At 49.8% G+C, this 27,548-nt stretch overlaps 3 protein-coding genes across 15 annotated transcripts in view; 1 reads left to right on the forward strand and 2 right to left on the reverse strand.

Annotated features, from left to right (window-relative positions):
- Positions 1 to 19,603, reverse strand: part of MEGF6 (multiple EGF like domains 6) — a 35,220-nt gene extending 15,617 nt beyond the window's left edge. For 7 of the 9 annotated variants that reach the window (XR_006170948.1, XM_042831316.1, XM_042831317.1 and 4 more), the window contains exons 1-4: positions 19,521 to 19,603; positions 17,898 to 18,361; positions 16,344 to 16,447; positions 1,870 to 1,992 (exon numbers count right to left, since the gene is read on the reverse strand). Coding sequence is in view for 8 of the 9 variants with exons in the window: in XM_042831316.1 (XP_042687250.1) it covers positions 1,870 to 1,992; positions 16,344 to 16,447; positions 17,898 to 17,977 (307 nt within the window). In the remaining variant the exon portion in view is untranslated. Of the gene's footprint in view, positions 1 to 1,869; positions 1,993 to 5,661; positions 5,830 to 16,343; positions 16,448 to 17,897; positions 18,362 to 19,520 lie in introns of those variants that run through there. The other 2 variants (XM_042831314.1, XM_042831315.1) reach the window with 2 other exon arrangements.
- On the forward strand, positions 19,266 to 22,493 carry TPRG1L (tumor protein p63 regulated 1 like). Its single transcript, XM_042831331.1, is given in 7 exon segments — positions 19,266 to 19,463; positions 19,546 to 19,637; positions 19,924 to 20,100; positions 20,362 to 20,515; positions 21,228 to 21,417; positions 21,420 to 21,484; positions 21,487 to 22,493. Coding segments are annotated over 7 exon segments (1,047 nt in total). The 3' UTR covers positions 21,658 to 22,493.
- A 228-nt stretch (positions 22,494 to 22,721) lies between these two features.
- Positions 22,722 to 27,548, reverse strand: part of WRAP73 (WD repeat containing, antisense to TP73) — a 12,666-nt gene continuing 7,839 nt past the window's right edge. Inside the window, exons 5-12 of one of the 5 annotated variants that reach the window (XM_042831328.1) lie at positions 27,355 to 27,458; positions 26,886 to 26,972; positions 26,290 to 26,424; positions 26,121 to 26,198; positions 25,085 to 25,190; positions 24,100 to 24,225; positions 23,464 to 23,655; positions 22,722 to 23,163 (exon numbers count right to left, since the gene is read on the reverse strand). In XM_042831328.1, coding sequence (XP_042687262.1) covers positions 23,054 to 23,163; positions 23,464 to 23,655; positions 24,100 to 24,225; positions 25,085 to 25,190; positions 26,121 to 26,198; positions 26,290 to 26,424; positions 26,886 to 26,972; positions 27,355 to 27,458 — 938 coding nt within the window. In that variant the 3' untranslated portion in view covers positions 22,722 to 23,053. Of the gene's footprint in view, positions 23,164 to 23,454; positions 23,656 to 24,099; positions 24,226 to 25,084; positions 25,191 to 26,120; positions 26,199 to 26,289; positions 26,488 to 26,885; positions 26,973 to 27,354; positions 27,459 to 27,548 lie in introns of all 5 variants that reach the window. The other 4 variants (XM_042831327.1, XM_042831326.1, XM_042831325.1 and 1 more) reach the window with 4 other exon arrangements.

Raw genomic sequence — 27,548 nt, forward strand, 5'->3', positions numbered from 1 at the left:
CTTAGAGCCCAGTGACCCTACGGGAGCCTCGTGCTCCTGGCTTGCAGACAGTGGGAGCCCATGTGCTCCACGTGGCACTGTGGGCAATAGGAGCAGCAGCACAGCCCTGCCAGCACACTCTGCTGTACAGGGACAAGCAGAGAGCAGTGCAGTGCACGGGCCAGGGCTTTGGTTTTGCTGTAAGAGGAACAAATCCCATTCCAGAGCAGGAACACCGAGGCACAACAAACAAAACACACTAACAGCACTTTGGGTGCTGTTCCATGTGCTCGGGGTCTCCCAGCCGGCTCTTGGCACAGCACAGCCCGCAGCCCTTGTTCTAATTACTGCTCCTTTTCTTTCTTTGTTTACAGAACCACTCTAAAAATATTTCCATTCCCAGATGCTTTTCCTAGCTCAGCTTTTCTGCGCCGCCGCTGCCAAACCCAGTGTCATCCTGTGCATCGTGCAGCCTTTGGTAATTAGAGCTCAGACAGATTTTCTGCAGATGAGGTTTCATCGTCTGCAAGCAGAGCACAGAGGCTGGCCCTGCAGGACCTGCACTCGGGACATTGGGTGGCACAGGAGTGCACACAGCAGATGGATGCACCCACAGCTCTGCTGCTCTGCTGTGGGATCCCCACGTTCCCATCTGCACCACCTTCCCATCCCAGTGGGGTCCCATCACGTAGACCAAGCCCACACACACCCTTATGGCACGACAAAAACCCCTGCTAAATGCGAGATCTCTTCGTTCTTCACTCTCAATACAAAGAGGGCTCCGCCATGTAATCCCAACCCGATTTATTCCAACCTCAGACAATTTCCAGAGCCACGCTGTGTTAATGCAGACCATCTCCCCCTTCTGCCGGCCAACACAAGCAAGAGGCTCAGATTAAACTCTTTGCTTTGGCCCTGTAGTCCCTCCCCCAACTCTGGAACCTCGGAGAAGGCCCAAAGATGTCAACTCACTGCCTCCTGCCATGTGGTTCTGATAAAGAGGGGTGATCTCAGGACGTCCAATGGCTCTTTTTGCTCCATTTCACTTTCAGGCTCTGTTTTCCTGTTCTCCTTTCTGTACTCAAATCATCAGAGATTCACTCTAACAGAACAACAAAGGCAATGCAGGACCTCGCACTGCAGAGCTGTGGACAACCAAAGCTGCTGAGCAGACCCTTAACAACTTTTAGAGGTGCCAGGGCAACTTCTGAAAGACCGTGCTGCTTCACCCCCTGCGTTGTGCCTTGCTTTACTGTCTGCAGCACCAACTACGAAGGGGCCAGGCATGAGCCAGCCCTGCAGCCACCCCAGCACTGCACTGAGCATCATGCAGGGAAACAACTGCTGATCCACAGCCCTCTTCCGAGCTTTTACAGGAAAAAGATGTTTACTTCCATCCCTCGACACCACTGCCCTAATGGGCCAGCACCGAGCTGTGCTGACAGCAGGGCATGTACACACATAGATGTGTATTGCTATCACAGAAGTGTCAGGAACAAAAACCATCAGTGTTCAGTGCAGCTCTGCTGGTCCAAAGGAGCCATGCCAGCATTAAGTCCAACCCCAACCCACCCCACCACGTCCACCAGGCTCCATCCCCAGGTGCTACATGGAGCATCTCCATGGTTGGAATCTCCACCACCTCCCAAGGCAGCTGTTCCAAAGCTTCTCCACTCCTTTGGAAAATAAATGTTTCCTTATATCCAACCTGAGCTTCCCCTGGAGCAACTAATGGCTGTTCCCTCTCATCCTATCACTGCTATCTGGGAAAGGGGCCATGATGCAAGAGCACAAGCCAACATCAACCACTTCATGTACAACAGCACACACTTTCAGGTAGGGCTGTGAAGAAGTAGGCATTCCCAAGGAACACAAAAACCTTTGACTTACCAATGCAGGTTCGGCCATCTGTGTGCAGGCGAAAGCCCGGCTTGCACTCACAGTAATAGGATCCAAAGGTGTTCACACATCTGTGCTGACAGCCCCCATTGTGAACCTGGCACTCATCAACATCTGCAGAAGAAAAAAAGAACGTCAGAGAAGTGGGCATGACAGTATCTGAAGTCAGAATTATTTATCCTCTGCTGAGTGGCTCCAGATTCGAAGAACGAATGCATCAGGAACAGCACTGCTATTTCCATCAAATTTAAGCAGCCAAGTGATTTAAGAGATTTCAAGGACAAGCATGCAATTAGAAAAAAATGCATCTTGTTTGTCAATCAGTGTAAACCATCCTTCCTCTTGCTCAACTTCCAACAGTCCCTTTTCCCAGATGGAGGCGCACCACCATAACACCAGGGCAGCCATGAGCACTGCTGCAGTACTTCCCAATAGCCATCTGCCCTCAAGGCTGTGGGTTCAGCAGTGTTTTGCATTCCCTCTCTGTCTGTTGAAGGTAGATCCATCCATCTGGACCACAAATGGATGGTCTGCTTGTGACCTGAATGGTGAGAGCCACTGCTGAATATGAAGGGCTGGAGGGAGGGGGAAAGATGCAAAGTGAATGGGGAGCTGCAGAGGCAGCATGTAAGGATTGGTGTCCAAAGGTGAGAATCCCAACCACAGCTCCCAGCCCCTCCAACACGATCCAATGGAGCTCCTACTGCTCAGCCCACGTGCCCTTGAACAAAAGGCCGTCCCTGTGCCAGAAAATCCTTCTGCCAAACCCCAACCAAATTTTCACAACTCTTACATCGCCTTTAATACTAGGATTCATTTCCAGAGCTGGGCAGAAACGTAAATCTCACCAGAGATCCAATATGTGATGGAAAGAGTCAAAGAATCAGCACAAGAGGAGAAACCCTGCACGCACAGAGGGTGTGCAAGGTGCAGGCATTGGAGCTGTGCAGGTTGGTGATCACCCTATTGCGGACCAACCTCCTCCATTCTGAGTTGGCTAAAGACCACAAAGCCTGAGGTCTGTGTAAGTGAGGTGGAATAACAAAGTTCTCTGGTCTGAATTTCAGTTCTACCACTTCCCTTCAACTCTAACCCGAAGCCAGAAGGCGATGGCACTGGGTCCAATGGGGACAGGATCTGTGCACCCCCCTGGGCCACGCCGCATTGGCACAAGGCATTGGGAGCACAGCGATGGCAGCGCTCCACTCCACGCGATGCGGTTCATGACGCACCGAGGCGATTTTCCTATTGGAGAACTGACAAAATCTGGTTGGAATTAGCGTGCCAAGGAAGGGAAGTGAGAAGCACGCAGACTTCTCTCCTGAGCGGGCAGCAAGCAGCCCTGCCAGGAGCACAGTGCAGTGCCAACCAGCACTGGTAGGGCAGCAGCACGGCCAAAACGCCCCAAAGCAGTGCCAAAACCAAACACAGCGAGTGCTGGAAGCAGAACTTGGCACGGGGTTAGGAAAGCCCCTGTCTGTGTAAGGTTATGGGAGCTCTCCACACCGACACGGGTGCAGTGGAGCAGCAGCATCGATGCTCTCAGCAGTGTCCCCCAATGGGATTCACTCCTCCCGACCCCACAGAGTTGCTGTGGGACAGCAGGGGAAGGGCAGAGTGCAGGGGTTGTGATGCTGCACAGCCCAACCGCACACAGCTCCCTGGTGGGGCAGCGCAGAGATTGATCCTGAACAGCAGCTCTGTGTTAGGGGAAGGAAAGCAGCAACAGCAGCTCTGCAGATTACAGAGCATTTTGTTCAGGGGCAGTTTATCTCCTGTGAGAGGCTGAGGAGGAGGAGAGGAATCCCAGCTGCAGGCAGCGGCAGCCGATACACTGCAAGGGTTTGCTCTCCAGCTAACCAGGCTGTAACCCCTGCAGCAATTAGCCTGATTACTGAGCCAGGCTGCAGGGAAATGGTTAATTAAAATCCACCAAGATGAGCCCATGTGGGATTCGGCTACTTTATCTTTTCAGTACCAGTTCATTAGAGCTGCTTTCAGCAGTTTCACCAAGCGGTGAGGATGGAAGGAGACAACCCAACCACACTGGGGTGCTCAGCAATGGGACACAGCCTGGTGCCAGGCTGTAGGGGATGGGAAAAAACACCAAACCTGAGCTCCACAGGGTTGTTCCAAGCCTGTTGGACTTCCACAGCAGCTGCTCCTACAGAGAACGGAGGTGCTTATAGCTCTTATCCACACACAACCCCTGCACCAACCTCAGCAGCAGAAGTTTCCAAGAGCATTTCAGGAACGGATGCTATGACAGTCGGATGCAGTGCAGAGGGACCAGCAGCTACCTTGCCTCCAGCACTGCCTTTGTCCTCACCTCACCTCCTTTTGCCTTCAAGCACAGCTCTCCCTTACAAGCCTTGCTCACGTTTCAGTCTCCTGATGGTGCCGATAATTGCGCATGACTCAGGGTGGAACAGAGATGCACGTAACAACAAGCCAGCAGCTGGCTCCCAACTTGCCACTGCAGCCATCTGCTCCAACCCTTCTTCTCAGCTTCACTTTATCCCACTTCTCCGCCATTAGGATAGAACACAACCCCACGCATGGGCTGTGCGAGCAGCACGTGGCAGGGAACACAGGCAGCACAGCAAACCACGGTGCCCAAACCAGGAGGCACTGCCCAAGACACTCACACCTGCTGCAAGCAACAGAACTAAAGGAGAGCACACAGCTGGGCTGGGTTCTGCAGTGCTTCATAGCATCACAGAGGGAATAGGAGCCTCCAGGTGCAATGATTTCGCACAGGACCCCAGCAGAGAGTAATGATCTCTCCTTTACAGGTTGGCTGCAGGAGGACACAACCCACAGCACTGCAATTAGCCACTCAACACGAATGCAGGGATCCAGCAGAGCGCTGTGTACACAGAACAGATTTTAAAGCACTCGAGACTCCAATTATGTGTGCACCACCATTACACAAAGCACCTCTTCATTCCCTGTTTGCACAAGGAGGCTGCCCACGAGATGCCCCTGCAGCAGCTCATTGGGCTCACTTTGCTTTTGGGGTTGGAAATTTGTACCCCAGGCAAAGCTTGGTCACCTTGGACAAGCAACTAGAGTTAATGCAGCCAGGGATGGAAACTCCAGCTGCAGTGTGAACTCTGTGATTCTGTGGTCTGGTCTCCAAGCAATAACAATTCCACATTTCCTGAGCTCTTCCACATCTCACACGTGTACTGATAATGCTTTTATGTTCAACAGCATTCGTTTATTGGGATCATCTCACAATAAGACAACGCATTCCTTGATATCTGCACTACCCACAAGCACCAAAAGCCCTCAACAGACTTCACATACTCTCCACTTTTTCCAACATCTTTAGGCAGCCTCAACCCCTGCCTGCTGCTAAGCCAGCTGAACACACAGGGATGAGGAGGCAGATATATGAGAGCTTACAGAAATGATTCCTTACCCGATATCCCCCCCCGATCATCACACAAATACTCAACTTTCCAGCATGCCAAACCAAGCCACGTAACTGCACAGCAACTGATAGAAACTCTCAGTTCTCCCCCCCCTGCCAGAAATCACTTCTCAGAATAAATCTGCCACATAAGACTCACAGTCTTATCTATATCCAAGCTGCTACACGAGTGTGGTCAGATGTGCAGTTTAGTTCAGTGGGATGCAAACCCAACTGCTGCCAGCCCAGGGTCCCACCTTGGGGCTCAGCTACCGAGCCCCAGGGCAGCACCCAGCCCCCCACCACCCGCCCCCGGGGGGCACCACCCCCCCCCCCCCCCCCCCCGGGCTGAGCCCAGCACCTACCTGGTCGCATCTCGGTGTGGCCAATGCTGGACCCCCCGCGCCCCAGGTAACAAGGATAGCAGCTCCTCCATTGGTAACGGTAGTGATTGCCGGCAGCACCGGGGATGCCACCCAAAAAACCGAAGCACCACAGCAGCATCCGAAAGTGTTCCTGCCTCATGCTGGGAAGTCAAAGAGGTAAAACGGAAAGACCAAAAAAAAAAAAAAAAAAAAACCAAACCCAAAACTTTTAACAGTGGGGTCCCCCAGCAAGGGGGGGGGGGAACGGGGGGGCTGCGGGGGCAAAAAAAAAAAAAAAAAAAAAAAAAAGGAAAATACCAACAAAAATCCCACAAAGGCGCAGCGAGCGGGCGGGGCTCCGTGCGGGGCTGGACGCGGGGCGCTCCGCCGCCCCCCGCAGGTGAGGGCAGCTCCGGGAAGCGCCGCCCCTCGCCCCGCACCGCCAGCAGCGGCCGGGACACCGCATTTCTCCGAAGGAAGGATTGGCGAGGAGCCGGAGGGGGGCTCGTAGCGGCGGAGCGGCTCAGGAGGCTGCCTGCATGGACGGACAGACGGAGAAAAGGACGTGGGTGCCCAGCACGCAGCCCAGGTGCCAGCAATCCAGCCCAGCTGACATCACCGCCTGTCCAACCGCTACGCTGCAGCCTCCGCCCGAGTGCCGCCGTTGCCCCCCGGCCCAGGTGCCCGCTGTAAGGCAATCAGCCCCAACCGCCGCACCTCCCTCTAACGACACGCACCTGGTGAGGCTGCAAGTGCAAAGCTTCCCTGTGCCTTCCTTACAGCTACAAAGTCTCCAGTGACAAAGCTAAGCTCAACTAAGGAGCAACCCTATAGAGAAATCCACACCGTTTCCATAATGTGAATCCTAGGATTTCATTTTACCTTCTTCATTAAGCAAGAAGTAAGAACAGCTCATTGCATTTTCCAGAGGCGAGCTCAAAAGGCTCATTTTGCTTCTGGGATGGTTTGAAACAATGAGCTCGTGGGGCTGAGCCAGGGGGGAGAGCGGGGCTGCTGCTTTTAGAAGTCTTCTTTGGCTGTAGTAAAATTCCAAATTAAAACTTGTGGTTGTGGCTGCAATGAATAGCATTCCACAGAAAGTCCTGAAGCACGAAGAGGAGCTAAATCCAGAAAGCAAAGCATTGGGGGCTGCTGGGAAGGACTGCAGCCACGAGCACCCCAACCCATGGACCCACATAGGGGCAGCTCCCAGCACAGCACAGAGCATCCAGTGAGCAACCAGCAACCCAGATGTCACAGTTTGCTGTTGCTGCCCCGACCCCCTCCTCAGGAGGGCCCCCACCAGCCCTGCTGCAGTGGGCAGCGCCGACACTTTTCCTGTAAATGCTTCTGGTGGTGCTGACGTGCAGCAATGCCATAAAGCTATGAAAAATGCTTTGGGCAGACTCGCTTGTGCCAGCAGTGTTATGAGGATGCTGTCTATACAAAATGATCCTGGCTTGGAATGCGGCTCCATGGCTGCAAACACAAACCAGAGAGCCCTTCCCCCACCTCCAGGACCTGGGAACCCCTCCTGGCCGAGCACAGCTCCCCACACAGACCCCACTCAGATCCCACTGACAGAAACGCCATCGGAGCCGCTGCTGCTCAACAAATGATGTGACAAACTCGTTCCATCCCATATTTCCTTACACTGCTATTAGAAAAGTCATGCAAGGCTTTGCTGAACGGCTCCGCGTGCAGCACATGTATCGAGAGCACTTCAGGCTTGAGCAGAAACTTATGACATAAATTTTGCTTGGCCAGGTCTGAGCCAGCCCCAGCTTCCTCCTCACCTAATTTACTGTGGCTGATGAAGTACGATGGGGTGGTTTGGATATGGCAGCACGCTGCCAGCAGCAGCAGGTCCTGCTGGCTTCCTGGCTGGGGGACCAGCAGCACCAAAGGGGTTCCGTATGCAGTGCCTGGGCCACTCCCATGGAATTCCATTCTGATCCAGTCTTGGCCTTACTGAATTCTGCAAGAACCCAAACAACTGAAGCTGTACAGCTGAAGATGTGGCACGTTGTAGTTCAACATGCTACGGGCTGAGGTTCCTTAAGTTCATTCCACACTCAGACATGGGGCAATGAACTCGGGTTCTGAACTCATTCAGAACCACCCGGACCCCAAACCAAGTTTCTTCTGACTGTGAAAAGGAAACAGCCAAAGTGAGAACATGAAAGCAATCCAGAAACCCCCACAGCAAATCAGGAACTGTGAAGGCAAAAGAATAAAGCTTGGGGTGTTGGCCCAGGGTGAGAAATGACTTAATGCTGCTGCAAACTTGAGCTCCTGTCCCCAGGATGGGACTTCAGTTTTGGCTAATGGTGCTGGCTAATGGATGTAGGAAAGGCTGCTGCAGCCTGCAAGTCCATATTGGAAATGCATAGCAGCAGCTCAAGGAGGTGGCACAGAGGTAGAACCTCTAAGATTGGTGTGAAACAGAAATCCGGTTTGTTTCCCTTATAAAAGAAAACAAGCAAAGTAAATAAACCATACAGCCATCACCCACCCAAACCACTTCGGATGGCTCTTCTGCTCCAGAGAAATTTAGGAATACAGAAGTGCTTGAGCAGTTCTATTTGCAGCCACAGCCAACAGAGCAGCGATGCTCTACAGGCACCTGAATCAGCAGAGAACTCGGATCACACCAAATATGCTCACTGCAGCTCAGGTTCAAACCCAGTGAACACAGAGGGGAAGCTGGTGCCACCCAGGGACTCCGTGCTGGCATGAAGTGAGCTCATCAATCAGCTCCCAGACGGGCACGGGAGCTAATTGGCTCCTTTCCTGGTAGCATGAGCAGAGAAGCCCAGGACGGAATAAATCCACGGCGGATTTGCTTTCTAAATATAATACTGCCAGCTCAGAAGTGAAAACAGAGCGCAGAGCCAAAGGCTGCTGGTGCTTTGTGGGTCGGAGCAAGGGGGCCCTGCGCCTCCGAGACGCCACGTGTGGACGCCTCCATCCGTCACTGCACCCAGTGAGAGCAGCAGGCTCTGCACAGCCCATCCCCACCTCGGCTTTGGTCGAGCACCACCAGCACCCCTGCTAAGGAAGTCCCGGTGGGGCCTCCCCCAAAGACAAAAGGGGGGAACAAAGGGCTGTTTGTTTCCACCCAAATCCCGAAGCCCTCAATCAGACTAGGAGCAAATCCCATAATCCCCACCCGGGGACTTCGGGGGAAACCAAAAATATTTCAGCTTGGAGAAGATAAGGGCAGAGCTGTTTGGTTCACACATCTCCGCTGTGGGACGGAGCCAGGAAATACTTTTCAGTTATTTTCAACAAAACATGACGAATGCATCAAATTGGCAAGAAAGGGACATTCTTCTACTGAGTTTCCTGATGTCCAAACCAGTATCCACAACAATGGCTCTTTCCCAGTTTGTCAGTAAGTTTTGTTAATGGTTTGGAATTCTTTTGGACTTCTGCTAAGCCAACCAACGCTGAAATAAGTGAGAAGGCCACCAGGAAGACACGACGGTCCCAAATGGCAGCAGGAACGCTCAGCTCTGCGATAGGAATGCACAGGCTTTGGATTTCTGCTCTGCAGGACAGCATTGGCTTGAGCAGTGGGAGCTGATAAGTCTATGGTGTGCAGCTGGCATTTACTAACACAAATCCCATTTGGTGTTTGACAGACAAGGGCTGCACCTTCTCTTTCACCCCTGCCTGAAAACAGGAGATTTAATGTAAAAGATGGGGAATGATGTGATGCTATCAGCGCCTAAAGGGAAGTCATCTCTTGGAGCAACACAAGACACAGCCCCAGGAGATTCAGGGCATCACCATGAAAACACTTGCATCCACACCAGGCTTTCCCTCTTTCACACATCCAAGGGTGCAGCAGAGCAAGAACAGCTGCAGAGGACACCAAATGAACCAAGAGCATCCCACAGGTCTATGGCAAAACAGCAGCACTGGGTACACCACAACCCTTCCCTAGGGAATATCAGCAAATAATCACTGTGTTCACCATTAAAAGGAATGCTCTTCTCAGCAGAGAGGGAACCCCACAGCACTGCTTTGTCACAGCAGCCCACTGTTTCCACGTAGAATGGCAAACAGTGCATTGTGGAGGTAATGCAAGCAGTACACGTGTGAGTGTGCACATACCTGGCACTGTGCAACAAAAATGAAACACTTCTAACAGCAGGCAAGAAGCAGGACTAAGCACGTGGTAATGTAAGTAGCAGTAATTTAAGCAGAAGACAATTAGTAAATTCATTTCATATGATGGGACAGAAAACAAGCCACTATTTAACATGACAGATGTTGCCGCTGAGCTCCTACCCCCTCTGTCACCTTCAGTCAGCATCATCATTTGGAAGCTCATTTCTGGGAAATAACGAAGCAGTGCAGCAGGGTCAGGGAGCAGCAGTGTCCCTGCATGGACACACAGCTCTGCCCAGACTTCTCTTCTGACCAACGCAGCACTCTCACCCCAAAGCCCATATGGGAGCTCTTAGCAAGCTGGAGATGCTTTGCATCCAAGCATTTTTACACCTCCCCGACAGACACGAGAGCTGCTTTAATTATTCCCACAAACCAGGCTGTGTGTGCAGCTCATCAGCCAGCTGCATGGCTACAACAGCCCCCACTGTCAGCTCCCTGCAGGGCAGAGTGGGGACAGCCTGTGCTGGGATGGAGCCCAGATCCAGAGCAGCACCAGGAGCTGCACCAACATTTGGCCATCTTTTATTTTCCAGTTACAGCCCACGATGAAGCCGGGGTTAGGAAATGCTGCATTTCAGTCTGATGTGTGAAATATATGGGGAGATTGCAAAGAGATGTAGCAGCTGCTGGCAAACTCCTGACGTCTGGCACTAAGCAAGGTGCTCCACGCATGTATTTGTACTAGAGAAGCTGCACTTCTTGCCCTGTAGACAAGCATTTCCTTCTCAAAAGAACAAGAAAAATGTAGACAATACCATTGTAAAGCGTTGCTCTGGATGGAGGAGTAACGAGTTGCAGCTCTGCCAGCAGCTTCAGCCATACCGTGTTCTGTACATTTCCCCCTGCTACCGCGCACAGATCTCGTGTTCTTTGCGCTCGCCCGGCACTGATGGAGCTCCGTGCTCCCATCTGCTCCCCGCATGGCCGCGATCTGCCGAGGGGACATCGCGGGGACATCGCGGGGACACGGCCGGGACACCGCCGCCCTCTGCCGGCTGCGGAAGAGTAAATCCTACAACGAAAACTTCGCGTCGGGTCGCAAGGATGGAAGCGATCGCCGGCTGGCAGTAGAGCTGGAGAAGGGGATCGTGGAGAACCGCCATTGAACTCCCTCTTCTAATGTAGACCTGAGAAGCCATTCACGCAGTTGCCACTGGCTCGGCACAGTATAAAGTCACTGAGTATAAAGTCACTGAACTTAAGACACAAAGATCACTGAGTTCAACTCCAACCCCCCCCACCGTGCCCCCTGCCCACGTCCAGCTCCACACTGGGATGGTGACCCCCCACCTCCCTGTGCCAAAGCATCACCCCTCCACTGGAGAAGAAATTGCTCCTCGTTTTCAACCCAAACCTCCCCTGGTGCGACACGAGGCCCTTGCCTTCATCCGTCCTCTACCCTACAGGAAGCTCTGTACCCACAGCTCTTTGTAACTGCTGTCCCACCAGCAGGAGCCAACAAACTCCTGCTAACAGCTGCCTCCATCCATGCAAAGGATGGAAAAGCCCTGTGCAAAAGCACTGTGCCCTCTGCTACCTATCAGCCAGCACAAAGAGTTGCCATGCTGGGTGCTGCCTTCCTGCTCCCCAAGAACTCAAGGCTCGTCTGATTAGCCTGTAATTAATCCTTTCCATACTCTTTACCCTCAACAAACCATACTGACATGCTTGTCTGGCCTCAGCACTCCCTGACTGCTTCTGAAACATCAGGCCATGCTTTAAACCAACTGGGGAGTGACTCCATCCGTTAAAGTCCTTCCTGTTTCCATCAAAGAGCTGGCAGCACTCACACAGACAGCCCTGCTGGGAGCAGCTCACAGCCGCCAGCACGGGCAGAGGCTGCCAGGTGACACGTGCAGCAATCCTACAAGCAGAGACAGCCCAAACTGCTGCACCGTATGCTGTAAGCTTTGCTGCAGGAACAGAGAGAGGGGCGACTCTTCCCTTCATGTTCTGTATAAATAAGCAGCACGGTTACGCTCTGCAGACAACGCTGTCAGAAACGTCAGAGCTTGGATTTATCAAAGCCTTATGAGATTTCCTTCCGTCTGAAGCATCCGTAAATAAAGCACAGAGCTCTCCCAATCCCAGGACGTGCAGCTCGCCAGGACCTCAGACAAAGGATGCGTGCATGGGGTGGATCTTCAAAGCACAGAAAAAACAGTCAGTGTGTCAACAGCGAGAGCAGCAGCAGCCTCTGAGCTCTGCCATAAGCCTTGGCTTTTCCTCTCAGTCTATAAATACCTCTCTATAACGGAGAGAATTCTTCTTTGACACTTTCATATAATGGATCAACATAAAAATGCAGTGTCTTGGCAGCCCGCTGGGGCTTCCCCTGGGGAGCCCAACAAACGTGCTGCTGTTTGATGGGGTTTTTTCCTTCCCACTCTACAGCCAATGCTGTATTTCACAGATGATTCCCAAAGGAAAAAAAAACCCTATTCCTGCTTTGCTGGAGCTGCAGAGGCTTCCTTCAAAGTTCCCAACCCTCTGCAGCGACCTCAGCTCTGTGAGCTCATGGGTGTTTGTTGGCTTTGGTGCTTCCCCAGAAGGAGGGCAGTCTGATATAGGGCTCATACATCTCCCTGCAGCCCCTGACAGTAACACAAACCCCATGATTGCGCTTGCAACCCGAGCCACCAGCTCTCAGTGCTGCCCTAAGAACACATGGGAGTGATTTGTCAAAGATGTTATTATACACAAGCATAAATAAAGCAAATTCAACTGTAAACACAACAGAAGTAGGAGAATCCACACGATGTCTGTCTGCTGAGCAGCCCTCCTTGAGCCGATTCTCTGCTGTCTATAGCTTCAAAACAGCAACATAATGGATCCCCCAAAGAACTCATCACACCAACCTGCAGTGCCCATCCCAACCCACCCACACATCTCCCAGGTGCTTGCATTAAGCTCTCCAGCCATGGCCTCGTTGGCAGCACCTTAAGGATCAGTGAGAGGGCAGAATATGACTCATGGCATTGAATGGACGCTGATAACAGCCTGGCACAGAACTCTTTGCTGGGTAGCTAAGACTTGACAGCACGTTTTCAGGAGCAGCAATGATAGAGCAGAATGCCCTGCTATTGACGTAAGACACAAAAGCTCAATGCCCTGCAAGAGCTGGTCTGGCACTCAGGTATTTCAGTACACTGAGGAGCAACAAGAGCCAGCAGGAATCCTCCACTGAGCATCTTCCAAAGGTCAGCAGTGTTGGCTGCCGGCTCCTGCCAGCAAACATCCATCCTGGGGCTGGAACAGAGTCAGCAGCGATGAAATACCACAAAGGGGATTACAGCTCAAGGAAATAAGGGCTGAGAAGCAGAAAGCTGGGCTGTGACAGGTCAGAGCCGTGCTCCTTCCAGGCACTTGGCAAGCTCAGGCTCATGAGCAGCACTAATGCCAATTGTAGCTCTTACTGAGGCTTGCTCAGCCAGCACAATGGCAGCAGACATTTTGTCCTGGACAACTGGAGAGTTCCTGGGAAAAAATAATCTTTCTCCTCATCTCTTTGTCTCAGTATAATTAAGGTCAATACTACAAAGTGTCTGAGGGGGGGAAGCTCTTTGTAGGGCTCTCAAGAGCTGCAGAAGTGTTTGTAGTACAAGATTGTCTCTGTACGACTGCTGATTACTGATCTCATTATTTAGACTTCACGACAAAAGCCACTTCTGTTCCCAGATGGATAATAGGTGTCAAGAGCAAAAACCCAGAGAAAGGCACGGGAAGAAGTTACAATAACAAATTACAGCCCATTTGTGCCATCCTTGGTGTTAGGCAATTAATAATGGTGGGACGAAGCACCGCAGCGCTGCTGAAAACAAAAAGCAATGCTGGTTAGAGGATGTTTAATGAGCACGTTTTGTGTTGTCCTCAGCAAGTTCGTTGCCAGGCCACAAAAGACGTTTATCCACGCTTCCTTTATCTCTAACCAAGGGCTCATGGCTGCTTGTTCCTTACTATATCCACAGGTTTCAATTAAAAAGCCTATGGTGAAAAGAGGGATCCCCTGATTGCACGCATCTGGCGCCCGGCAGCTTCTGCTGCCCTGCAATGCAACGTGCTCACAACGGTGTGCAAGGGAAGGCACAGCATCCCCTGGGCTCCTGACACCCACCCTCCCCCTCCATCCCCTGCACACTGCATTGCTGGCACAGCGAGGGAACCCAGCGTCCCACCGCTCCTTTATGAGAGCACACAGCACCACAGGGCCCTTTGATCTCAGACAATCAGATTAAGGCCACGGAACAGCAGCTCTGACCTCCATCACCAATGACTCAGAACAGCTCTGGAACACGAGAGCCAAGAGTGGGTTTGGAGCTCCACTCATATTTAATCAAGCCATTTAAATCTCACCCAAAAAAAACCCAAATTCCCTATTGTAACATGCATGGGTTTCTTGGCACCTGCAGCAGGGCTGCCTGCTGCTCCAGTGCTGAGTGGAGGAATTTCAGAAGTAGCTGGGATTTTATTTGGCGAGGCTGGGGGGACAGAAAGGAGGTTAATATGCACTCACACACACCAAACTAGAAACACCTGCTGGCATTCGGGGCAGTTTTTTGGCTGGTTTATGAAGACTGAGGGTCTAACAGGTGTCCTTGCAGCCAGTGGGAATATAAGGGGGGTACAGAGGCCCCACAAACACTAAATTATGCAAAAAGCAACGGGTGCACAACTATACACTGCACACACATCTGTGTGCACAGGTTTAACAACAAGAAACAGAAGTCCCACAAAATTAAGCACAGGTGGGAAGAAACAAGCACAAAAATGGAAAATCTCAGCTCAGGACAGCCAGGAAAGGCTGGGTTCTTCATTCCTTGTACGGCTGGATGTTCTACATAGGATGCTCTGCCCAACCAGCACATGGCTGGATGCTCCACAAGTGATAGTAACAAACCTCTTTGCTGGCTGGAGCTGCCCTGATTTATCTGTGGGGTTTGCCAAAGGAAAAACAACAAATCTGCCCCCAAACCTGCTTGCAAACAGCAGCGTCCCAACTCCTTGGCTGCTGGAGGAGAAATGCTCTGCTTCATTGAGCCTGGCTGTTATTAATGGTGGAATCTGTCCAGTGAACTGGCAGCTGAGGAATAATTGCTGCTATTTAATCTCAGAAACAGATTTTAAATTGGCCTCATGGACTGCAGAACCATGGAAGGTTCAGCTCAGCGTCTCACTACCATCCCAAATCGGTGCTGGGTTCTGGCTGGGCTGGAAATCCCTTGAGCTGAATGCAGGTTGGTGCACACCTCCACTGATGGAGGATGGGTTGTTTGTTTGGGAACTGGAGGCATCTGTAAGGGAAAAACCAAAAGCAGACAAAGCTGCATCTCTGGGATCATCCAAAATATGTGTCACCTTCTGTGTGGACCAGAGAGTGAAATGGAGCTAAACTGCAAGGAAGGCTGAGCAGCCCCACTTCTCTGTTCTCACCCAGTGAAGTGCAAAATGAACACACAGAGGCTGAACGCTCAATTAGGCTTCTGAAATCAAAGCACCTCAATAGGGCCACAAGCAAGGCTGTGATTTTTCCAGGGAGATACATTTCTTAAAACTCATTAAACGCGGAAAATATGTTATATTTCCCAAAGATTTGGTAAAACAAAGGCAGAATTGAAGCTCAGATACTCATCTGAGGCCACAGATCCTGCAGACATCCCTTGGCACAGCCACACTGCCTGCATTGGGCTGACTCTCAATGAGCACAAAACTGGAAATCCTCTGATGTGCCAACGCTCTGCATGCATTCCTCCATTCCCCCAGCACTCAATGATTCATTTCCTCCACCCGTCCTTCCTCCACCTCTCCATGTCCAGAGCCGCCAGCAGGAGAAGCCATTCCACCACGAAGTGCTCTGGGAGGAGGATCTTCCTGCACAGAACCACATCCTTGATCAGCCCATGACCTCCCAGCCTTGGCCACCCACAGGACCTGGGCACCACCATTGCTTCCCCATGGCTTGGCAGGAGACGTTGGTCCCACTGGGGTGTCACAGCATGGATGTGCCATTGGAAAAGGGATTGAGGGCAATGCCACTGCAATTCCCTGCCGTATATACAGATATCCACAGCCTGACCTGAGCAATCTGAATACACTCTAACCTACACAGCTGGGAAGCAAGCACTTCTGCCTGCTTTGCAGAGGATTACACTACAGCAAGCACAAAGGAGCAGGAAATCCACCCACTGAGTGCACACATCCCAGGCTCAGGGTCTTTGCTTCAAACCTCATTTGTGCCATCGTTTTGCTCACAGCACTGCAGCATCAAAATCAGCTGCTGAGGGCCAAAACACAGAGAGTGAGAGCGAAGGCTGAGCACAGAGCCCTGCAGCACCATCCATCACAGACAGCACTGCAGGGCTGGGCAAGGAGACGCGATGCAAACTCAGGGTTTGCATGGAGCAATCCGGAACTCCCAGCAGCAGCACTGCTCTGTGCTTGACTTTAAGTTCTCAATAGCACTTGGCAGCAGGACGCAGCAGCAGCAGCCATGCAGTACTTACAGAGCAGGCAGGCAGAGTGCCCTGGGCCCCTGTAGGCGCAGCAGCGGTGTGCGATGCGGCGCTGCAGGCGGTTCAGCTGTCCGTACCCAGCGTGGGATGTGGTCCTGTAACAGCAAACAGCAATGGGCAGTAAATCTGACCTTTTTTCCCCCTCACCCCACTGTTATGGGGTTCCTTGGAGCGGTGCAATGGGGCTGAGGATGCCCTCTGCTGCTGGGATGGATCCGGAGCACAAATAAATACAAGCCGTGCTTTTTTTCCCTGCTGTGCTTGCACAAACATCAGCATGGAGATTGAACTTCTGAAGCTTCGCTGGCAGAACATGAAAACTGCTCCAGCACAGCAAAAGCAGACAAACAACAACAAATATCTGGCACAGCCACTGAAAATATTTATCCCAACTCTGCCTGTTTGGTTCTGTCTGCACGTTTCTGCAAACAGAGCAAAGCAAGGGTGAGCCATTGCTCCCCACGAAGGAAACCCTCAGCATCCCTCTGTGCCAATCAGCAGATGGAGGCACAGCAGAGAGATGCAAAAGCAGATCCCAATTTCTCTACAAGCTGTCAGCAAATCCTGGAGGGGGGAACTGTGGTGGAGAAGCAGTGGGATTTAGTGTCACAGCTAAAGGGCCGAGGGGGCAGGTGTGAGCAGAGCCTTTGACGTCCTCTTAAAAGACAGACTCTGTTTGCTCCCTTATTACCACGACACAGATATCATCACGGCAGTAATTACAGCAATTACACGACAGGAAGAATTCCTAAACTTCAGACTGAAAAGCTGCCTCTGGCCAAAGATGCTTCGTTGGAATTATTGCTGCTATTCCATACAGGCTTGCAACCGCTTGGTGGGGCCAAAAAGCGGGTGGGGGGCAGGAGGAGCAGTGGATATTGCAGCTGGGCTTCTGCACTCCAAGGAAGTTTTCCAAAGCAGCCAAATGATTAACAGCAAACTGTAATGCTTAATTGGAAAGGAAGGGCTGCCCTGCCCCTGGAATAACAGCAAAAGGAGGAAAAGAAAGAAACAACGGGAAGCAGGTGTGCAAAGTGCAATGCAAAGCACAGGTTGGAGTTGAACTGTTTGCACAATCACTGCCTCTTGTGCTCAGAATAGCAGAAGAGCATCACTAGCTGGGTTTGCTACTGCTGGTTGGTATTTATATACATACACACACACACACACGTGTACAAAATGAACTTGAAAAGGCAACACACAAAACTTTTGTTCCATAGTATAACAGGAATGAGCTGTTAAATGAAGGAAGAGAATAACAAAGGCTACATTAAGCAGAAGTCCAGTTGTGGACACCCCCCCCAAGTTCCTACACTTGGGCCATGAGCAGAGGACAACCTGACTGCATTCCCTCCCATTCAGAACAGAGCATCGCCTCCCGCAAGCAAAGACTGTGCAGATGTTCGAGTTTCCCTTTACCTCTCTGAGCTTTTGGAACACGTTAAAAAGCAGATGCACAGCACAATCCCTCACCACCCTGCACCCTCAGCTCTGAAATGCAGCCCCCCAACCCCAGGACAGCACCAGATGCTTTCTGCTACTCACATGTGGGGCTGCAGCTCAGTGCCAGCAGCAAGGGAAGAGATCCACAGTGCAAGGATGAGCACCAGCATGGGAGCCTCCATGGCAGCACCTCTGCAGCCTTACTGCTGGGGGTCACAAATGGAGCACATCCACCCCCCCCAGCTGCTTCCTCAGCTCAGTGCAGTCCATGGGAAGCTGTCACAGCACGTGTCAGCGCTGGGTTGGAGCCAACAGCAAACCTGGCTTCTGGTGCTGCAGGGAATAACAGTGACTTCTCCTCCTGGCAGCTGCTTCCTGACATGATGTGAACCTGTAGGGGTTTCACAGAGCCGGGTCCTGTCCCACTGTGCAGCCCCATGAGGTTGGGGGGGGGGCTGAGCCCCCAGGTCAGCTCCTCACACTCAGTGCTTGCTCCTTTCTCTCTGTGTTGAGGGGCAGAAATCCCTCCCACAGTTGTGCCCAGCCACACCAGAGAAGGGGAAGACCTGCAGAACAGCAGCAGAAATAAGGTTGGCTTTTTTTCACCCCCAAGGAAGAGTTCTTATGCTGTGCCCAAAGTCAGCTCCCAAACACCCCTTTCCAACACACCAGGAGGGATCTCACTGACATTTGGTCTTCCAATGAAATGTAACAGAAAACAATCCACCTCTACCCAAGGAGACTCTGTAAAGTTGGGGAGAAGGTGCAGAACCACAGTGCAAAATGAGCAGTTCTGGAGGAGCTGGGAAATAGGATGGGCATGCTGCCGGCCTTCTCCTACCACAGCACTCGTTCTGCAGGGAAAAGCACCCCCGGAGGAGCTGATGGGGATTTGCCTGAGCTGAGCTTTCCCAGCTCCATCAGAGTCCATGGAATCATTAAAGCTGGAGAAGACCTCTAAGACCATCAAGTCCCCAAAGGAGCACAGCGAGCCGCAAGATGGGACAGCAGGACAGGACAGGGAGCAGCAGGGAGAACGTGAATGGGGAGAGAGGACGGCCGTGAGGCGCAAGGTGAGGCGGCCTTCAGCACACTGAGCTGCACGTGGGAAGCATCGCAGCCACGCGAGCTCTTCGGTCAGGCACGAGGGAGCTCGTGCGGGCACCGAGCCCGACGGACGGCAGGAGAAGAGCGGTGCCAAAAGCGGGTGCGCTTTGAGCGGCTTTCTGCACACGACGGGATCCGCACGGGGGGGTGGGAGCCCGAACCCAGCGCTGCTGCAGCGGCAGCTCCGGACCCTGCAAACCGCGAGCTGCACGAAGCCACGCGCCCGCCCGCTCCGTCGCGCTCTCCCATCCCATCCCCTCCCCTCCCCGACGCGGGGCGGTGCAGCGCGGCTCGGCCCCTCCCGCTGCCCGCCCCGGAAGGCGGCGGAGCTCCGTTCGGCGCAGCCCGGCCCTTCTCGCCGCGATGCTGCAGCTCCGCGATCCGGAGGAGGGCGGCCCGGAGGACGAGGAGGCGGCGGGGGTGGGGGGGGCGGCGGCGCTGCTGGTGCCGGGGGGTCCCGAGCCGCCTTTCTCCGCCGCCCCCCCGCGGCAGAAGCTGCGCCCGCTGAACGTGAGAACCGCCAGCCGCGCCGGCCGCCTGAAGGAATACTTCGTGTTCCGGGTACGGCCCGGCCCGGCCCGCCTCGCCTCCGGCCCGTTCGCCCCTCTCTCCTCTCACCTCTCGCTTTCTCGCCCCCCCGCAGCCCGGCACCATCGAGCAGGCGGTCAGCGAGATCCGCGCCGTCGTGATGCCCACGGAGGACGGCGACGTGGAGAGCGTGTGGCTGCTGACCGAGTGAGTAGCACGGGGCAGCCGCGGCTGTAGAGCTGGAGGAAGGCGCTGCTCTCTTCTGCGTGCTCAGATGCGGTTAATAATTTACTGGCAATTATGTTTTCTATGTTGTGCCATTTCTGAGCCGGGATGTTCAACCTCTTCTCAGGCCTGGTGGTGGGAAGCGAAGGCTATGATGGAAAACACAGCAGTGCCGACACTTGGCTCTGCTCTCCATCGCAGCCCTTGTATCAGACAAGCTGTTACATGTTTCCAGCCAGCTAAAGCTCCACGTTCCATCTCTTACCAGAATCGACCACTGGAACAACGAGAAGGAGCGCCTCGTGCTCATCACCGACCGGTCCCTTCTGATCTGCAAATACGACTTCGTGGGCCTGCAGTGCCAGCACGTCACCAGGATTGCACTCAACGCCATCGACACCATCTCTGTAGGGGAGTTTGAGTTCCCACCTAAATCTCTGAACAAGTAAGTTGATGCAGTCCCAGTTCAGTCCCGTGGCTGTCAGTGCACACAGCTTGAGCTGGCAGCCTTTGCCCTGGGACAAACCATGAGCTCTTCCTATTGGTGCTGGTCGCCAACTTTGTTTATTCAAATTCCATCAGTGATAAAGGAGCTTGCTGTCTTGAATAGCTACAAACCAGCACCACAGTTCCTGGCTTTAAGGAGGCCTTTTCCAGACCTCTAATGGAGGCCATCCCATATTAACCCCGCTGTCTTCAACACCAGGAGAGAAGGAGTTGGTATCCGCATCCAGTGGGACAAGAGGAGCCGTGCGTCCTTCATCAACAGATGGAACCCATGGTCCACCAACGTCCCCTACGCCACCTTCACTGAGCACCCGATGGCAGATGCTGATGAGAAGGTTGCATCCCTCTGCCTGGTAAGGGAATCACCTCTGCTGGTCTAGAATTCTAGATGGCCTTTGTTATTGCAGGCTGGGTGCTGCTTAGAGTGGGTAAATCAAACAGGAGCAGTTAAATCCAACACACAGCTGCATCTTCCTGTTCTCTGCATCTCAGCTCTGAAGGGCAGCTGAAGCAGTTTGTGCCAGCTGGTTTACTCAGAAAGGAAGCTAAACCTTCTGGAAGTGCAGAGTCCTGTAAAACCCAAAAGAAAATGGATCTTGATGTTATTCCTGCTTTCATTTATCTGGCAGGCAAAGGGCTGACTTTTGTCTGGCACTTCCACCAGCTAATTAAACACATAACATAGTTGTTGATGCAAACCTTCACTTGGTAGCTCTCTTTTTTCTTTCAGTGGTTGCTCTCCTCAGATTTACACTTTGCAATAGAACATTACAGCAATTTAACTCCAGCACTAGCGTTAATGGCAGGAGAACAGCACAAAAATAAGATGGCTACTGATAGCTTATTTACATATCTAGCCAATGTTTGCTTGTAAACAGTGCTATATGACATTAGTCATAATTACCAGAATGCAAAATTTATTGTGGGATGTGAGATTCACAGCAACAAGAGCTTTAGTGTTGACCCTTGACACTTTTAGCAGCCTTCCCTATGAAAGCAGAGGGATTTGTAAAACAATGGGGAAAACATCACAGTGATTATTATTATTTTTTTTTAATCTTTCAGTTGGAAAACTTTAAAACTCAGCTCATCCAGGCCGTGAAGAAAGCTCACAAGGAATGGCCACTGCCAGGAAGGGCCAACGGGGTCCTGGTGCTGGAGCGGCCTCTTCTGATTGAGACTTATGTGGGATTGATGTCCTTCATCAACAACGAGGCCAAGCTTGGCTACTCCATGACAAGAGGCAAAATTGGGTTTTAAAATGCACAGCATTTGGTCTTTTTAAAGGGAAAGCGATTTTATGTTAGGCTCCTGGGGAGAACCCTGCCTGGCAGAATATTTGGTAAGCAAAGCAAAGACATTACAGGAAGGAAAGGGGGTGGGTGCAGAACCAGCAGTTCACAGGAGGCCCTGGTTGTTACAGAGAGGAGAATGCAGGATGCAGAGTGAGCTGAAGCAGACACACAGCGGTGTCATGCCTGTATTGTGTAGCTAACTAACAGCCCTTACCCAGGGCCAGCAAGCAGTGCTGTTTTCTCTTCCATTTCTAACTGCACATTCTTCCCTGTTAATCTGTGCAATCAGAATCTGCTGCAAACAGTGCCCAAGGTCCTGTGCCATAGGACAGTTGTACCCCAAATCACGTGCTGTGCTGGGGACTGACCTGTATTCTTAAAGAGGTTCCAGTGTCTCCCAGTTACAGAGATCTTAGCTTACTGATGACTGACACACAGCTTTCAGGACTCATAACAGGCATCCTTTAGCAAGAGAGCCAGCAACTCCTGTTACAGCTGTACTGCCACATGTGCTCAGAAGCAGGGAACGTGGCCTGTTTCTTTGTCAGCAGGCACATGGCTGAATATCTATCATTAGCTTTTTGTAAAAGTAGCTCCTTCCTCAACTGAATCTGACTTGCCATTTCGTACCACCTTTTGCTGTAACCACAAAGACTGTCTGAGAGAATTGCCAAAAGCATTGCAAACATTTGCCTTCAGAGCTGTTACCTGTAGTAACCCTACTTTGGTCACATTTATATCCATAGCAATTTTCTTACATCCACTCTAGTTTGGCACAGCAGCAGCACGGGGCCTCCTAACAGAGACACACAGAACTTTAAGCACTGTATGTCAATCTTGATTTATACATTCTTACATTTAACCTCATCCAAGCCTCCAGTACTGAATTTCAGAAGCAGGGGAGAGATGCTATAACCACAAGTGCTCACAGGGTTACTGCAACAAGCTTTGTCATTGTCTGTGATCTTCTATAAACATGGTTTTATGGGAATCTGTCTGCACAGCTGCAATGCTGAATAAATACTGTGCTGCAGCAGCTTTTTCTTTTTTGAGCTTGATTTGTGTTTCTGAAACTCACACAAAGCTGAAATAACAGTGGAATGCAACAAGTTGCAGCACCTCTCAATGCATTCTCTAAGGTATCTGCTTCATTGTTACCTTTCAGTAAAGTTAGATGTCCCCAACTTATTCTTCATTCATTTTGCAGAGACTGAGGCTGTCGAATTAATGGCATTTTTTTTTAGTTAGAATCATATTAAGTCTGTAATTATCAAAATATTTATTGGAAATTATCAAAGTTAAATAATATCTATACATTATGTACATTCAGCTACAATGTTAGAAAAAACACTCCATAGTTCACAGAATTAGCAAGAAAGTTCAATTACATCAGAACTGAAGTCTTCTTAAAAATCCAGACTTTGTTTTCCACACTTTAGATGCAACATCATTCAGAAACACACACAGCACCTTATGGATTGGAGTTTGATTAAGCTCCTTCAAATAAATAACTTATAAATAAAACACTTCAGATTGGGGTTTGACCCCTTTCCTCATTCTTCCTCAGATTTGTGAGCATTTCAATGCAACTGAGAGTTATTTCACTTCTTCTCTTCCTAAGTAACACACACACAAGTTATCCTTACTCAGAAGTGCCATGGAATCTCCACTAGGATGCCAGCAGAGAGAAACAATCTGGAAGTCACCTGCAGAAACAGCAAGAAGCACCTCCTTATTCCAGTCCCCTTTTCCTAGGTAAAAAGCCACATGCACTGCAAAACAACCATCCCTCCCACCTTAGAAGCTTTAAACAGGGAGTCTGATTTTGTTACTGTGCAGTGGAGACCAGCACAAATAATCTGCAGTCTTCTTCTGAAAGATTGAAAGATCTGTTTTCAAGGGGCCATAAGCCAAAGCTAAACCTTTACTTAATTTGGCCCCAGCATTATTCTAAGTGGAAATAAAAAGCTCATGACAGCTTGCAGAGGGCACTGTACCTTCTTTACCTTCGGTTGGCACTTGTACTGACACACATCCAGCTGGGGACCACAGGTAGACTTTGCTATTTCCTGTACATAAAGCAAGTCGAGGCTGCCGTGGGTCCCACTGGAAGGACTGGATGGCACACAGCTGCTCCAACACTACAAACAGTTTGAGTTTTTGAATGTCCCAGATCCAGACAGCATTAGGAATGTTATCTGACAGAAAGAAAGGGGAAATCATTTGAAAACCCAAAGGAAAAACAGGCCTCACAGCCTCTTTAGAAGTACTCAGTTTGTCTTCCAGCCTCCGCTGTTTCTTACTGAGCTATTCAGCCATGCTGCTGTTAATGGGCTCTGCCTCCGAACCACAGCTTTTGCATCCTGACATAAACAGCCTTCAGGCCTGTCAAAGGGAAAACCTGAGTGTCAATGCCATGATCACGTGTCAATCAGAAGCCCCACAACAGGCTGTGAAGAGCTCTGCCTTCCAAGACACACTGAAAGCAGAGCAGGAAGGAACTGAGCACTTCCTTTTCCAATCCAGTGGCTTCATATACATGTGAAGCACAAAGAGCAGGTTTTTAAGTATAAAGGCAAGCTCAAGGTAAAGCACATATAACAAAAAGGTTTCTCCTTTAACAGAGGACAGTAGGAACTTACCATTTTTGGTTGCCAGGAAACAGTTATCAGGACTGAATGCCAACATCCCAATCCCCATTTTGGGATTAGCCCTATCAGCAACTGGTTTGACGTACTGGAAAGAGACTGGCACCTGGGAAATGTCATCTGGAATTGAAATAAAAGTATCCTAAGCGAGCCTGAATGGACAAAGCATTCAATTCCACCTGCTAAAAACAGGACAGTGATTTACTCTCCTGCAAGATGCTCCTATTAGAAACCAATAGTGCTTTTTTTTATTATTATTTTAACATTACATCTTTCTATGAATAGCTTTCTATTCTTACTCTCCTACAAAAACTAAAAAGGACTGGAAATCCCACACCTGAGATTTACCTATTTTTCATAGTTTAGATCAAGTTTTCCACCATCTTTTAACTTTTATTCCAAACCAATACCAATGCAAGGCAAAGGTGGATACTGCTATAGTACCAAAAAGTAAGAACAGTAGAAAAATACTAATCATACATTGTCTTCCATTAGTTCAGTATTTCAGAGTCCCTTCTAAAACAAACAGCAAGACTTACACCTCCTGATGTTATTTTATAAACCCCTGGAACTGCCACATGCTGTAAGATTCTTAATTGCTAATCAGGTGCTGCAGTTAAAGCAACTCCAAGGCATGAGACAACATTGCATGGGTTTCTGCAAGTCATAAGAAATGCAGTGTTCAGATAGCTTTTCTAAGCCACTTGGAGACACATCTGCATTTCTATACTGCTATTTCTCCTGTGTCCAAGCAGTACAAGAGAGCTGTAACAACAGCCCACTGATCTTTAGAGTGCCTTCAGAGTGCAGCATCCTCTCCAGCAGGGTGCTTCTGCCCTGGAGCTCTTCAGTTAACTCAGGAGACTGGAGCAGAGCACCCAGAGGATCCATTCCAATATCAGCATTTACGTAACATTTATTTATAGAGTGATTTCAGATGGCAAGCTCAAGTGTCTTACTTTACTAAACCTTGGCTTACATTTACTTTGTGTGCTGAAGACAGAACTAGCCAATGCTCTTGTCGGAGGGAAAGAAAATCTCTCTGTTTCAACAGATGGGGATTTCTCCACTTCTTTATACACAATCTACAAAGAAACAAGTGACAGTTCTAAGAAGGGCCTGGGAGAGTTTGAACTCGGGCTATTAATAAATATCCACATCCCACTAACTCGAGTGTTATACACCTCATTTCCAGGTGTATGACAGCTCAGCATCCCCAGTTCATCAGTGAAGGAGAGGGGCTTCAAGTAGGCAAATACTGAATCCTGCATGCTGAATTATTTGCTCATTGGAACCATCATCAAGAAAACTCTGCTGACAGATAAATGCATCTTGAAGTCCATGAAGAAGCATGAGTCCACCTCATTTAATATTCCTGAAACCTACACCTGGCAGGGCAATAAATTATTTTCATTATAATGGGAGCATAAAATCATTTGTTTAACAAAGAATCTTTATTCTTAATATTACCATAAATAAACACAAAGTGCAAAACTGCAGGAGCAAAAATATTTTAACAGCAGGCCTATAACTTCTTATCCCCTAGCAGGATAAAAAAATGCCAACTGTAATTCTTGTTTGTGTAGTAGAGGCTAGCAGAGTTGTTTCCATTTGTCTTCCATTACATGCTCTATGCTTCACAGGAAAATAAAAGGTCATTTTTCAATTAAGAAAAGTTGTGTTGTGCTGAGCTGTGATCAGTGGATCGTGATCCACATCCTCAGATCTCTAGGGCAGTCACCACCTACAGTAAGACACACTGACACGTGGCAGCAGTCCTTGGAGAATCTACTAATGCTTACACTGATAATCAAAAGTGTATCCCAGAAAGTTTGAAAGGATTCCTTTATTTTTTCCTTATGATTTCAAATATTCAAGTTCCCCAAGCACCATTTAGAGCTTAGGAGGGGAAAAAAGGAAAGCCTCCAGGATGAAGTGGATTTACTAACATCTTTGGAAACAAACAGCCACACCAACCAAGTGCTGATAATGATTCAGTTTGGAGCCATACTTACAGCCTTTGTGTTACTAAGAGTTGCTGGATGTTCAAACTCTGTGATCTTTTTCCACGTTACATGGTTCAAGATACGCACCTAATTCAGGAGGATATTGCAAGACAGAGTGGTTACAACACGATTCTGAAAGTGGTTTAGATAGGTTTATTTTCTCTTTTCCATTTCTTACCTTTTCGTCATAGCTGCCAATTGCCAAAAATTGGCTGCTGGGACTCCAGGCAATGGATTTTATGCCTAACGACCATTCATAAGCCTGGTATGTGGACAGCAGTCTGCCATCAAGGGAGTACAGCAATATTTTGTACTGAAACAAATTGATGATTTGGTTTGGTCCTATTGCCCATAACTCCACAGCCATCAGAAGACACTTTGCACAAGAGATAACATTTAAACATTCCTAACTTCTTGGGTCACTACTTAAATTCTCATGCAACATAAAGTAACATTGTCTTACAGAATAATTCTTTCCTTATTTATCTGAGTAGCAGCTTCCACAATGTTTATAATCAAAACTACAAATCCATTTTCATATAAGTTAGATGTCAATAAGCTATTTCATCATCATCAAGGACCCACATAAGTTTGACATACTTGTTAGGATGCCCATTACCTACATAGGTGACATATTCTGAAATGTTTCCTTGGAGTTCAGCTTATCTTACATTTGTTTAGAAATACAACACCACATTTTATCTTAGTTATTGCTTCATACATGGCAGCTATAAAAAATAACTTAAATTCCTAAATTCATCTTCCCCCTCATACCTCAAGACATGTATCCCACACTGCCAGAACACAGCCATTGGGAGCCCACTCAATCCCAAACAGATCTTGTGTTTCAGTGTCAAAATGCTGCCCCCAAAAGAGAAAAACATCATTTGAAGCATAACACTAACAAATACTACATATGTAATCCTCAGTTTCACCCTTCCAAATGCTATCACAAATATAACAGTTTTTCATATGCCAGCCCAGAAACGTACGGTTTACTGTCACTAAAGTTTATATGAGGGGCTGTTTGTTGGTTGTTTCTTTACACACGTAGTATACACAGCTTCCTCAGCAGAAGCCCCCTGCTATGGAAGTATGCTGCAGGCCAGCAAAGGAGCCAGATGCTGGCTAGAAAATACACTGGCAAGTCTACAACCAGAGTAGCAAAGTGATGGTGTTTAAAGTAGCGTGCAGCAGATGCTCGTTACCTATTCAGAAGCAGGGCAAGGCAGACACTTCTTACCCTCAGCAGCTGCCAGTTACTGCACACAAAGAGGCTGACAAAGTCCTTGCAGTCACGTCTTTCTGCTACTGCCATGTAGCGGCCATCCTTGGTGAAAGCTATTCCTGCCAGTGGGACAGAAAGCAAAGTCAGAGAGCAAGGCAGAGTAAGTGATGATTGGCCAAAAAAAGCAGATGAAGCAGTTAATTTTGTTT

This window comes from Centrocercus urophasianus, unplaced genomic scaffold (assembly GCF_019232065.1).
Source record: "Centrocercus urophasianus isolate 14NV4802_14NV808 unplaced genomic scaffold, USGS_Curo_1.0 seq_36, whole genome shotgun sequence".
In the NCBI taxonomy this organism is placed as follows: domain Eukaryota; kingdom Metazoa; phylum Chordata; class Aves; order Galliformes; family Phasianidae; genus Centrocercus; species Centrocercus urophasianus.